At 35.4% G+C, this 14,059-nt stretch overlaps 1 protein-coding gene across 1 annotated transcript in view; it reads left to right on the top strand.

The window, feature by feature from the left end:
• The first annotated feature begins 6,486 nt into the window (after positions 1-6,486).
• Positions 6,487-14,059, top strand: part of ARHGAP18 (Rho GTPase activating protein 18) — an 87,438-nt gene continuing 79,865 nt past the window's right edge. Inside the window, exon 1 of the mRNA XM_039324618.1 lies at positions 6,487-6,938. Coding sequence (XP_039180552.1) covers positions 6,895-6,938 — 44 coding nt within the window. The 5' untranslated portion in view covers positions 6,487-6,894. The remainder of the gene's footprint in view (positions 6,939-14,059) is intronic.

The following is a 14,059-nucleotide window of genomic DNA, read 5'->3' on the forward strand; positions in this document are numbered from 1 at the left end:
TATCTCACCTTTATTATTATTTAAATAACTCAAGATGGTAAACATACATAAAGTAATAGTACTAGTAGTAAAATTGGAAGGGACCTTGGAGGTCATCTAGTCCAACCCCCTGCTCAGGGAGGAAACCCTACACCATTTCGGACAAATGGCTGTCCAGTCTCTTCTTAAAAACTTCCAGTGTTGGAGCATTTACTGCTTCTGGAGGCAGGTTTTTCCACTGATTAATTGTTCTCACTGTCAGGAAGTTTCTCCTTAGTTCTAGGTTGCTTCTCTCCTTGATTAGTTTCCACCCGTTGCTTCTTGTCCTGCCTTCAGGTGCTTTGGAGAATAGCTTAATTCCCTCTTCTTTATGGCAGCCCCTGAGATATTGGAATCCTTCATATTTTTTTTCAGAACATTAATTCTGTGAAGTGGGTTAGAGAAGGAGGGAGGGAGAGAGAGAGAGAGTGGCTCAAGTCAACCAGCTGATTTGCATGCCTACTAGAACTCACAATCTCCCAGTTTCTAGCCTGGTACTTTAACCACTAGACCAAAAACTATACTTCAAGTGTAAACCACATACTCTACATTCAAAACATTCACATTCAATCTCTTTTATTCATATTTTAAAAGAATTAAATAAAACCCCATTAAAGAATGTGTTATTAGAAATTGTAAAAACTTCTACCTAAGCCATTGGAGATCATTGCTAAACAGAATATATTGGACCTTGCAGACAGTTTAGCCTGGGAAAAGAAAACACCACATTCTACAAATTTGGAAAAAAAATCTTGAGGAAACAGGCATAATCTAGCCAAATAAGCAATTTATTATAGCAAATTGTTTAAGCAATCAATATTATTCACAGTTTATTTTTCCCATTAGTGAATCCAAAGCAATTATACATTTATATTTATAGTATTATTAACTTTTTCCTCTCCTTATGGGGGTATTCTAAGTAACTTATAAAATCTAAGAGTGATCAAAACAGCAGTAACTATTCACCATAATTATACCATAAAACATGCAATAGGCATTACATTAATTGGAAAAAGCACCTGCTCCCAAATTTATAACAAAATTGGGAATGAGAAAAGTGTTTTCCAGAACTGGAAGAACTTCGTAGAGACAATAGATAAGCAACTATTATTGTCCACATATGGGTTGCAATGCAAAAGGCTACAAAGAAACAACCTTGCCTAGATGTATTGTAGAGTGTAGATGTGCAAAAGAAAGCAAGGCCGTTGCATGTTTATATATAAAGGAAAATCCCTCAGATATTTCTGGCATGGATTTCTGAATTTTGCTCTCTAAAAAATAATTAAAGGAATAAGGAGGCAGGTAACTTTGAGTCACTGTTGACTCCTGAATCAGTCCCTGGCAGTTTTTCTGACAAGATTTTAGAAATGGTTTACCATTGCCTCCTTCCTAAGGCTAAGAGAGAATGAATAGCACAAGATCATACAACTGCGTTTATGTCCAAGATGGGACTAGAACTCATCATCTCCTGGTTTCTAGCCTGGTGCCTTAACCACTACACCAAACTGGCTGTCAGTTAAAGGAAAACAAGATCTCTTATCTATGACCTATACTATTCAAAGAGACAATTTTTAGAAAGAAATTCAAACAGATAAAGTATTTAATAAGTGTATCCAGCTTGTATTATATAGACAAATATAAGGAGCTATGGCTCAGTAGACCACAATCCATTTAATAGATAGATGATTCACACAGACACACATACACGCACACACACTAAAAGATTTTAGATAGTCAAAGAATGCTTGCAAACAATATGAAGGATATTACTCAGAACCATTTTTTAAAACTGCTATAATGCTTCATCAAATGTGTTTGACACAGGTCAATTTATAACCCTTTTAAACTTACTTTTTTAATACTAAAGGCCCCACTGGATAATCAAAATGTCTCAATTTTATTATACATAGAAATCCTGTCTTTTTAAAACCATTCAATTTAACTATAAAGATCATCTTAATAATATCTTAAAATAAAACACAGAAGTGGAATTAAATATATATCTGAACTTTTCTTAATATATATATAAAATGCCAGATAAACATAGAATCCTATCTGTTCATTCCCTGGAAATAAAACGGGTCAGTGATTTAATTACAAAAGACTTTGACCTTAAAAACAACGCATATAATTGACTTTGAGGTCAACATATCTGCCTGCAGCAGAGTGCCGTTAGGATTAATGGAGATACGATGTTTATTACTTTCACTTCTTGATTAATGCGTGTAGAACTTTGGTACTTTGAGATACGTATCTGGACTGCAAAATCCCAGATGACCATTAGCTTGTATGATACCTTGTAGTCTGAGGTGGAAGGATATGACAATATCAATCCATGGATATTTTTTTCCTGCTCTTTGGGCTGCTTATTGCACTGCAATACCTTATAAAAGATGTTTTTCCTTAAAGTGAAGCAATATAAGCCAACTCCCCAGAGTACTGATCCGAGTCATGGATTCTCTTGATGGACTGTGGCAACTTTTCCCAAGGACAATTTTCTTTTCCATCTCCACATTTATTACAGCAGGAATAAGAATTTTGTATGAAGTAGCACCGATTATATTCATGGGATTATGAATATCAGCTTTTGTTGGAAGCTTTTAGGATTGTTTCCTTCATAAAGCTTTTAGAACTGCAAACATCCAGACAATCAATAGGTGGCAACAGATACAGGAAAGTTTAATTCTTTGACTCCATCTGGTGGTCATCTGAATTTTACAATCCAGATACTATTGTTTCAAAGCTAATGCAGTGATTTTCTATAAAATCATACAGGAAAAAAATCACATTGAATTTAGGTATTGTATAGGATTACACCATTAGTGCTAAACAAGAACAGAAGACAGGAAATGGCACATATAACTAGGTACAAAATTCCAGTTTTTTGTCCCAGAGTTCAAATACGTATGTAGTTTTACAAACCTTTAATGGATTAGATTACTGCTCAAGTTAATCCATGAGTTAAGCAGGTACTTATTTTTAGCAAGAGCATCTTTATTTTTTAATCAGCGGCTTCACTAGCATTGGTGTGTAGACTCAGAACTGTTATTGTTTTCATGTAAAAATTCCAGTTTTAACATGAGAAGTGAAAATACTTTAGTTCACATGCAACCATATAGAAGCAGTCATAAGGATCATCTAATCCAAACCTTAGCAACATGCAGGAAAATCAATTCAACTATTCTTGAGACGCAGCATGCAAATTTTTCTTCACTGTTGTTGCTACTGGATATGAAAATGGCTCTTTAATAACATCTTAAAAGTTGCACTTGAGAATAAACATGGAAACAGTGAAAAAGAAACAATTTTTATCAACATCAATATCAATGTTTCAAGTCAAGTTACAAAGGGACAGAGAATCCTTGAATGGACCATTCTCATAAAATACACGTACTCAATATGATCATGGAACAATCATTAAAAAGCACATCTTGAGCAGATATCAAACTATGATGAATGATCATGACAAGTTCTGGGGGGCTGAGGTAACCCAGCAATCCAGCTGAGGAAATCCAGCATTGCTTGAGAGCTGGAGAGAAGTCCAAATTTCCATCTTCTACTCCATCAACATTCATCTTTAAACAAGAAGAGATTCTGTATGGAAGATCTGAATGACTGAGAAAGAGAATATGAAATGCTTGTGCTGCTAAAATAAAGTTTTTAAATGTACAAGTACTCTCCAATCTTGTTGGGTAGTGTTCACTGAGCTTGGTCTGGAGCTGCATAAAAGATTCCTAATTCTGTAACAGAGAACATACCTCTTTGGTAATCTATTAGAAACTGTGCATGTGTTCATGTGTTTTAACAATTAAAATATATTTTATTTTGGATATATTTTTCCTTATAAAAAAGTAACCTTACCTTAAGAATATATTAGAATTTTTAAAAACAAATTTACAAGTGCAAATGGAACATGGTTCTCTCTCTAAACAAATAGCTATTTCAAGAAGCGGGATTAGTCTTAAGACCTTCTATAATCATGATTAATTATCAGTTCCACTGTAGAGCCTTGTTAAATACAAAAGGCTAATTTGACACATGTTTACTATGGCCCTCTAAAGTCTCTTCCAATGCTTAGGGATTTATATATGTGTGATCATAGTAACAGGCTCTACTTCTTTCTTTGCTCTCTTTCTGTCGTGGGGTCAAGAGAGGCTCTAGGTCCTAGGACTTTCATGAACTTTATTGTTACAGTTTGACATAAATTCTCTAAAAGTCACTCTGCACTGGAGAAAAGATTCAATGATCATACAAATGTCAGCAGCTAAAGATGTGAGAAGTAAAAATAAGAATCAGCAACTGTGAGAAAAGCATAATATATGGAATGGGAAAGGCTCTGCTCAAAGTCACTCCAGATATTGTGTCAAATGACAAACTGTTTTAATGTCACATTCACCATTCCCTAGCTATCAGAGTGCTATGTGGTTCCATTGTATCACAATATAAGCTTTCATAGCAGCATCATGTCAGTTGCTAGTATTAAAGATTCCTACATTGCTAAAATAGCACTGCTAGAATATGGACAACATCATTATAAATAGCATTACATAAGACTATGCAAACCGATCCTCTGTTCACTAGGATTCTATTATTGATTCTGATTATTACAACTTTCAGTCTAAAATAATATTATTTATATTTGTTACAGTACTTAGAATATAAATCCAATCAATCAATAGATGTTAGACAGAACATGGTAGACTGAATGAGACAAATTATTTGCTCTGGGAATTCTGATATTCTTATGGGTAGCAAATAACATTTTGTAAATAATTGTTTTTGAGAACTATGAAAAATAAGGAATTTCTTGTTGTTAATCATTAACCAAGCATGCATATTTATAGTATACATAAGTTCATACAATTTTTCCATTTTTCTGTAGATTATGTTACACTATTTCATATTTCTACTTTTCTGCATTCAAACATGTCTTCATATATAAGTGTAATCCGTATTAATAAAAATCACAACCGTTTATAGAAAAATAAGAAAAACAGTAGCTGGAAGAATTTATTAGACTTTTGATAATATATATTATGTACTAATTCAGATCCAGAAAATTATGTCTATAATAAATTCCTGTTATGAATAGACAATCTTTAAAGATTAATAATAGTAACCTAATTTACAGCAAATTACAGTATGCAATTAAATTGTCATTAGCTATAGTGGTTATTTAGTATTTTCATTTTGGATTGAGAACCTATATAATTATCCATATGGCCAGCTATTAGCTAAGTCTTTAAGATTTACCTTTTCTCTTTCTTAACTAATTACAGCTATTTCTCTTTCTGTTATCTTTATATTTTTCATCAGAAGTTTTAAAAACCCCTCCTTAATATAGCTAGAGGGGTGTGACAGTAGAGAATATAGATTCTGTTGTCTTCTGACATCTATATATTTCCTTAGGAGCAGCATTTAATGTTCAGCTTCTACTTCACCTACTTCACGGAGAATAAATCATAATTATGGACAAAGCTTATGAATGAATTCATATAGATATAATTTCTCCACATTTCCTTTTGGGCTCACAGTTTCACACAAATGAGTGACGATAGCACCATACAAACTGAAAGTTGCTTTTGGCAGAGAAAGATATATAATTGGAACATCAGTCTATCGCATAGCAACAAATGGCACAAAAACTATATATGAAAAAAAAATCTATCTTTAACGTGTACACATACCTAGGAGGTGCACTGAATTCACATATAAAAGTAAAGGTGAAGGTTTTCCTTGTCCAGTCATGTGACTCTAGGAGGTGGTGCTCATCTCTGTTTCCTGGCCAAGGAAGCCAGCATAATTCAAAGACATTTCTGTGGCCATGTGGCCTGTATCACTATATCCCAAGGCACCCAGAATGCTGTTACCTTCCCCTTGCATTTGCATGCTCTCAAACCTCTAGGAGGGCTATGAGCAGGAGCAAACCTTTTACTGTAGGAATCCCTCGCAAAAACAAAAACAGGGTTGCCAAAAGAAGACTAGCTGGTTGGAAATCCTATGCAGTTCTCCTAGGGTCAAATCCAAAACTTCTAAAAGGCCCCCACAGACTCAAATTATCTGTTGATTGTTTTACCATGTTCTATGTAAAACTGTCTCAGTTTTTGCCTATGCTTTGACCTAGTGTAGAGTTTGGGGTGGAGCAGCATTTGCACACCCTCCAAACCAGTATCTTCTAATATCTCTGATGCCACTGTGGAGTCTTCAACAACATGCCAAAATTCACATCACCTAGTTAGTACTTTTGCATTTTGGCCCCTCTCTTGTAGCTGTCATACACTTGGCGGTTTGATTCCTCCTCTGGCACTCCTGCACTCTTAAGGTATTACAGTTAATTTTGCCTAATGGCTAGGACTGGGCTTATTTTACGCCCATCAGTAGACTCTCTATCGCGCCAGTGGTAGAAGGAAAAGCTACACCAGATGAGTTTGGGCGCGGCCGTCCCTTCCAGCGGAGGGCTTGAGCGACCACTGCGGGTTCGAGTCGAAATGATCCCGCCTGCATGAGCCTGGGCGACCGCAGGCGCGCGCTCTGCCGCCATCTGGGAGAGTCGGGGTGACGGAAGGGTGCGTGTGGCGGCTGCAGGCAGCGACGGGCGGAGGAAGCCCGCCAGAATCGCACTGAGCGCCTGCCTGCTCCTCTCATCCCCGCTGGCATTAGCGGCGGCGGGAGGACCAAGGTCGGCGTTGCCCGGGCAGTTGAGGCGGCAGAGCCAAGCCCCAGCGGCCTCCTTTCGTCGCCTTGTGGTTCGTTCTCCGAGGGCGCCAGAAGAGCAAAAGTCAAAGCGTTTGGAGACCTCTAGAGTCGGAACGCTCCGCCAGGCTCCTCAGCTCCTCGGACTCTCCTTGGATCTCTGAGAAGGTGAATCCCGCCTAGATGGTTACCGTGGTGACCAAGCTCGTGCATTATCTGCACCTCAGGTAAGGAGTCACGTAGGCGGCCAGCGGCTGCTGCCCTTGGCTAGCTAGTTGCGAGCGAGTCCCTTTCTAACTACCTTCCCACATTATATTGCAGGTTCTCAGGCACTCCCTATTCTTAGGCTCCACAATCTTTTTTTCAGACAAACTTTTTCTGATAGAGTATAATGCGCGCTATTTGCAATGAACTCAGAAAACTGGAAACTCCAGTACTGTGAACTTCAGTCTACAGTACTGCAGTAACATCCCACTAGGTTCCCTCACTAAGGACCAAATATTGATTTGAGACTGGGTAGCTGTGATCAGGATGCTAGCACTTAAAAAGAAAGCAAAGATGTCAGTGCCTGTATGAATGGATGAATGGCTGGAAATAAAATCAGCACTGCAGCAGAGAGAGAAAAGGCTTAATTTATTTCCTTCCACTGTTTTCCTGATTAAAAAATCAACACGCTCATTCAATGGAAATAGTCTTTTGGGAAGAACACAAGCAAGTATCAGATTGATACCATTTTTGACTGAAGATCTTTTTGGTAACAATTTAATACCAATCCATAATAAATCTTATGGGTTACTAATACATATATTCTGGGGAGCCAAGTTCTTAAATGGGTCATTGCTTTTGTTTTCTATCTATACATTCTGTTTCTCTCTCTCTCTCTCTCTCTCTCTCTCTCTCTCTCTCTCTCTCTCTCTCTCTCAATCTATCTATCTATCTCAGCGGTTCTCAACCTATGGGTCGCGACCCCATTTGGGGTCGATCGACCATTTCTTGGGGGTCGCCAAACAAGGCGATCTGCCATTTTTTCCCCTCAGGGGGCGGCGCTGCGCATGCGTGCCGTGCATGGGGGCGGCGCCGTGCATGCGCGGCACGTTTGTGTGACGGGGCCGTCACACAAACGTTGAGAACCACTGATCTATCTGCATACAAAGATATATATATATATATATATATATATATATATATATATATGTGCGTGTGTGTGCAACCTAGAAAATCAAGATTCATAGAAAAAAGAAATATAACATGTTTTGTTACAGAAATATAATATGAGGATGATTTTCCATACTGACTCATTAAGTGAGGATGATTCCAAGCTAGGATGTTACATTGGCATACACACAATATTTTCTTTAAACAACCACAGCAGTTTCAATATTGTTGTATTCTCTGTTCATTTGTTTGCATGATTTCCACAATTCTGAGAATTCATACCTTTTGTACTGAATCCCCCAAATGGCTTGGCTAGTTTTCAGAACTAATGACAACACATTTTTAGTGTCAATTTCAACAGTGGCAATAAATGTGATCTTTAAACTTTGACGGTGATAAGAGTGTTAGCTATGTTCCAAAGATCTGAATTTTTAACTTATTTTCCTTTAATGTTATCATGTCAAATCATAAACTGTTTTGCAAAATCTTCTTAGTTTCAACAAGCTTGATCCTGAGAAATACCTACTGAAAATCCAACTATCCATTCAGAATGAGTGATGTAGTCCCCATTCAGTCCCAATTTAACTATCTGCAAAGTTTTAACTCTATATCTTAGGGGAATAACTCAGCTGTTTTGATATATTCATTGAAAAGTAAGGTCTCAATATCTTTTCTGTATTTCATAAGTTATAAGTGTTTCAAGTATCATCTTACCATTCCCCATGTTGAATGTTATTAATACTGTTTAGCCTATAAAGGCCCAAAATATGAATTATATGTGTAATTAGGTTACAAACACTAAGTTGTTTCCTTACGGCTGGTTCCAGTACTACATTAGTTACGTATAGATGTTTTAACATTAACATCAAATATTTCACAAACGTAGGCAACAATGTAAGCTGAGATATTCAATTTATCTAAACTATTCTTATTACTTAGGCCTATGTTTGTAATCTTGTCATGATTACATAAATCCAGGAATATTTGTCTTACTAATAGTATATAAAATATTTAGTTCAATCACTTATGTTGCCTTTATGTCTTTCATTCAATATATTCCTATTGCCTCTTACAAAACTCAAAATTTCTGTCCCAATTTCCACCAGCCCACCTTTACATTTCTCCAAGTTTTTTCTATGTGTTATGCTGCAGATCCTATTCCCACAATCTTCCAAGATTATTTTGTGTTGTTACAGAATCAATATACATGGCTTAAAATTCACATGCCAATTCTCTTCACTCATGCTTTGCTTATACATCCTGTTGCCCAATTTCTCCTACTAGAACACATCAAGCATATGTGGATCCAAACATTCAAAAAATATTCCACACATAGAAAAAAATCATTTAGGGGAAGAAGTACAAAAGCTTAGATTGAGAAATAAAGAAATTACTTTTCATTTAAAATTTTTCATTTGTTGAATATTAGGCTTATTGCCATTGATTTTTAAAAATACAGGTAGTCCTTGACTTACGACCACAATTGAGCCCAAAATTTCTGTTGTTAAGTGAGATATTTTAAAGTGAGTTTTACCCCTTTTTATAACCCCTTTCTTGCCACAGTTATTAAGTGAATCAGTGCAGTTAAGTTAGAAACCACATTATTAAGTAAATCTGGCTTCCCTATTAAGGTTCCAAAAGGTGATCACATGACCTTGGGACACAGCAATGGTCATAAATATGAACGAGTTGCCAAGCATCTGAAATTTAATCACATAATCATGGGGATGCTATAAAGGTCATAACTGTGAAAAATGGTCATAAGTCACATTTTTCAGTGCCGTTGTAACATTCAACAGTCACTAAATGAACTGTTGTAAGTTGAGGACTACCTGTATGTCACCAACAGAAGACTAGTTCAGACAATATTTGTTTTCCTTCATTGTTTTCTCTAAATGAAGGCTTCATGACTATATGTACCAACCAATAAAAAAATAGAACCATTACATTAATTTAATTTATTGTTAATGTGTGATTATCTGCACTCCCAAAAGTTAAAAAAATGCATTTAGTGCACATTAAGCCTAATTAGTAGTCTGTTTTAATTTGTTAATATCTGATTATTTTCCTGAATGTAGAAAGGTAGCTAGATTTATGTATGTTTATAGTTCTATGTATGTGTGTACACACACACAAACACACACACACACACCCCTTATGGTTGGTAGCCAAATATTAAACCATATTTCAGAAATTTGACATCTGGTTCCTAATCACTTTTTAAGGCATGAGTTTCTTATCACACACTACTGTGATTACCAAAATAATATTTAATAGTTCAGATAACTATTAGAAAATCTGTTATACCATTGGTGCTTCTAGAGGATAAGCCTTGTGGGGTTTTTTTTGTAGCAAAAACAATCCAGAATTTTGTGGTGTTTGAAGATGTATGTGTAGGTAAGAGAGAGGAGAAGAAAGAGAGAGGGAGAGATGGATGAATGTGGTATTTTATTTATTAATCAATTTATCCAGCCACCCACTTCACCGAAGGTGACTCTGGGTAGTGCACAATAAATGAGTGGGACCACACATAAAAATGCACAAATCCAAAAAAAATCTAACAATCACATTATTTTTTTAGGCTTTGAAGCTGTCCTTTGTATATTCTGCATTTCCAGTTCCCAAAGCTGTTAAGCAGCATGAATTATGGGTCTATCCCAAAAGATCTTTTATTCACTATTGCAACTGTGAGCCATTGGATTATCTGAAATGCTTCTTACTTTGGTGTTCTCTGAGTTTCTCTGAAAGTAAATTGGAAATACTGTACCACAAAGCAGATGGGAAAAAAGCCAATACATATTTTAGATAGCACCAGATATATTGTAGCGTAACTAATTAGATTATGCTATATATTAGCTCCTAAAGGCTAATTACGCTTGGGATGTAAAGATTTTTATCATCTTCCCCTTAAATAAGGTCATGTGACTGAACTGTTTAACACACCAGAAAAAAAGCAGAGAAATACTGCTACACTTAAACAGGGAAAACAAATGTGAAAAATTTTATAAAACAAGCAGTGGGATACATTGTGCAAACAATGTGAAATTTCTTTACATTGTTCTGTAGTCTGGTCTTTCCTAATCTAGCATTCACTAGATTAATTTGAGTTTGCAGTGTTTAAAATTCCCAGTCAACGTGCCTCAGTTTGTTGCTGAAACTTGATTATGTGAATATTTTCCTACTATGAAGATATTATTCAAGACCATTTAACAGAGCATGATGATGAAGTTTGCTTATCTTCAAAAATAAAGCTGACCTTGTACACAGATAATCCAGGTAGTCACAGGAAAAAAAGAATATAGTAAAATGTAACTATATTTTTAAGTTTAGCTGACCCAAAATTAGAAAGGAAGATTTTGTTTATGATATCAATCTCTTTTTATTCTAATACTCAAGCTGGTTTACAACAACAAAGAATCATAATGTAAAACTTCTAATGTAAAAAAAAAAAAAAAAAGCTCGCTCCCTGGTATTCAAGATGCTGCTTCTAAGCGCTCTGTGCTTAGAACTCAAAGCATTGTTAGAGACCCCACACATCCACTGTAAGGTCTGTTTCTGTTGCTCCCCTCTGGGAGGAGGTTTCAAAGTATTTCTAACAGGACTACCCGATTCTGTAATAGCTATGCCATCCATCTGGTAAACTCGCAAGATTCGTTTCTCTCGCCATGCACATGTATACATAATCCGAACTAGACTGTGTTGTTTCTCTGTGTCATATAATATATGTGGGTATATGCATAATTCTGTATTTATTTATTTATTTTTGTCATATTTATGTAGTATATATTGGAAGTGGTAATCTTTGAGAGCTGAATGCAACGAAATTCCATTTTAATGTATGCCGATTAGCGTACATTCAAAGTGACAATAAAGCTATTATTCTATTTTTCTAATCTAATGTAAAAACTTAATAAAATTAATGCAGTTAAAACCAATGCCAGTTAAACTTCATTATTAAAATAATTAACTATTAAAATTGGTGGAAGAGATGCATATATCTTCCTATATACTTTAAAATTGAGAGAATCAATTGTTGAAATGATTGTATCGATAGTAATACATTGTGATAATGAATGTATTAAAGTCATAATTATTAGTCATATTTAATGCATTCTATCATATTTAGAGGGTTTTTTTTATTTTCCGGAAATTCAATTAATCTTTTTACCAGCCATTTCTATGTTTATCATGGCTTTAGTGATTCCATTCTGAATATGTCTGAATTCTGTGCTATTTTATAGTCCCTCAACATATCGTATTTTCCGGCATATAAAACGACTTTCTAAAGCATGCAAATCGGCTCCGAAGTCGGGGGTCGTCTTATACGCCGAGTCGTCTTATATGCCGGAAATTACGGTAGTTTCCACCGTATAAGATGACTTTCTAGGCATGCAAATCGGCTCCGAAGTCAGGGGTCGTCTTATACACCGAGTCATCTTATACGCTGGAAATTACGGTATTTATTAATTTAATTAATAAGTAGCTAAGCAATCATTTGAACATGGCTTGTTGAACAAGTTATAATAATCTAGCTCATACATCATGCTAAGGCAGAAACCATGATTTACAAATCACAATAGTTGGATCAAGTGATAAGGCAAAATGAAACAAAACATACTATGAACCCAACTAATTAACAGAAATCTAAGATTATTTTAGATTATTCTACTTGCAAGGATTTGGGTGATCCTTATCAGAGAAAAAAAAAGAGTGGAAGAGAAGCACCAACACATATAACTTTATTTGGAGTTTTATATTGTTCTCTAGGAGTTTGTAATTGCCAGCAAATACATTGGGGTGTTTATATCATTGGTGAATTCTATTTAGTCTCAAGAACATTCTCCTTATGTGGGCCTTCATAATTTCATAGCAGACACTGTGAACCTCAAAATCAGATTTACTCATCTAACTAACTAGTAACAATAAACATCAGGTAAATGATTAGTTATGAGTCACTACTATAGTTTCTGGGAAAAGCATGCCAATACATTGCCTTATTCATAAAATCATTGTGCAGTTTATATCTTTATTTACATGCAACCTTTGTAATACTGGTTAGCTTTGCTAATTATATATGTTAAATCAAGAGGAGTATGCTAAATATGTGCTTGCTAAAATTCTAACAATATTTAGATGCAAATTGGATATAAATGAAAATAAAACATTTTTATATTTTTAATGTACATCTATAATAATAATAATTATAATAATAATAGTAATAATAATAATAACAGTAAAATTGGAAGGGACCTTGGAGGTCATCTAGTCCAACCCCCTGCTCAGGCAGGAAACCCTACACCATTTCAGACAAATGGCTGTCCAGTCTCTTCTTAAAAACTTCCAGTGTTGGAGCATTTACTGCTTCTGGAAGCAGGTTGTTCCACTGATTAATTGTTCTCACTGTCAGGAAGTTTCTCCGTAGTTCTAGGTTGCTTCTCTCCTTGATTAGTTTCCACCCATTGTTTCTTGTCCTAACTTCAGGTGTTTTGGAAAATAGCTTGATTCCCTCTGTGCTGAATACAATTAAAATGTTTACATATAATTAAATATGTTTACATATAATTAAATAAATTCACAGAGAATGTGAAAGGATACTTAAGAACAATAAACAAAGGAGACAGAAATGGACAGAACAGAAATCAAATGACTAATGCAAGAAACAATAAACAAACAAAGCAAAACAAAGACGGGAATTTAATTTTTTTTTTTTTTACAAAAACACACACAACAGGATATTGGCTGCTACTGTTACCGAAGATACTAATATAGCAAGTTATTGTCCTATTCGGGAAAAATATGTGGTAATACAAACTACAGTACTACATATTGTGGTATTATTGTGATAGGCAATACATGTTCCATGTATGTGCTTATGCTCAAAGAACACCCAAATTATACATGCATTAGATGTAAACTGTGTGAATTACTAGAGGAAAAAGTAAGGAACTTAGAGGCAACTCTAGACAAACTGCAACCTACACAAGAAAGCTATACCAAACTGAACCAAATAATGAACAAATAACTCCCAGAGGATTTGACCCTATTGATATGCCCTTGGAGGAGGACAAATGGAGGTATGTCACACATAGAAGGAAACACAATAATCAAAGAAAGAAGCAGAATGCATCTAACAAACCCCTACTATCCAATCTAACCCAACCCAATCAGAAGCAGCCCCATTAAAACTGAACAA

This window comes from Crotalus tigris, unplaced genomic scaffold (assembly GCF_016545835.1).
Source record: "Crotalus tigris isolate CLP2741 ecotype Arizona unplaced genomic scaffold, ASM1654583v1 scf7180000017611.44802233496:7321179, whole genome shotgun sequence".
Lineage (NCBI taxonomy): Eukaryota > Metazoa > Chordata > Lepidosauria > Squamata > Viperidae > Crotalus > Crotalus tigris.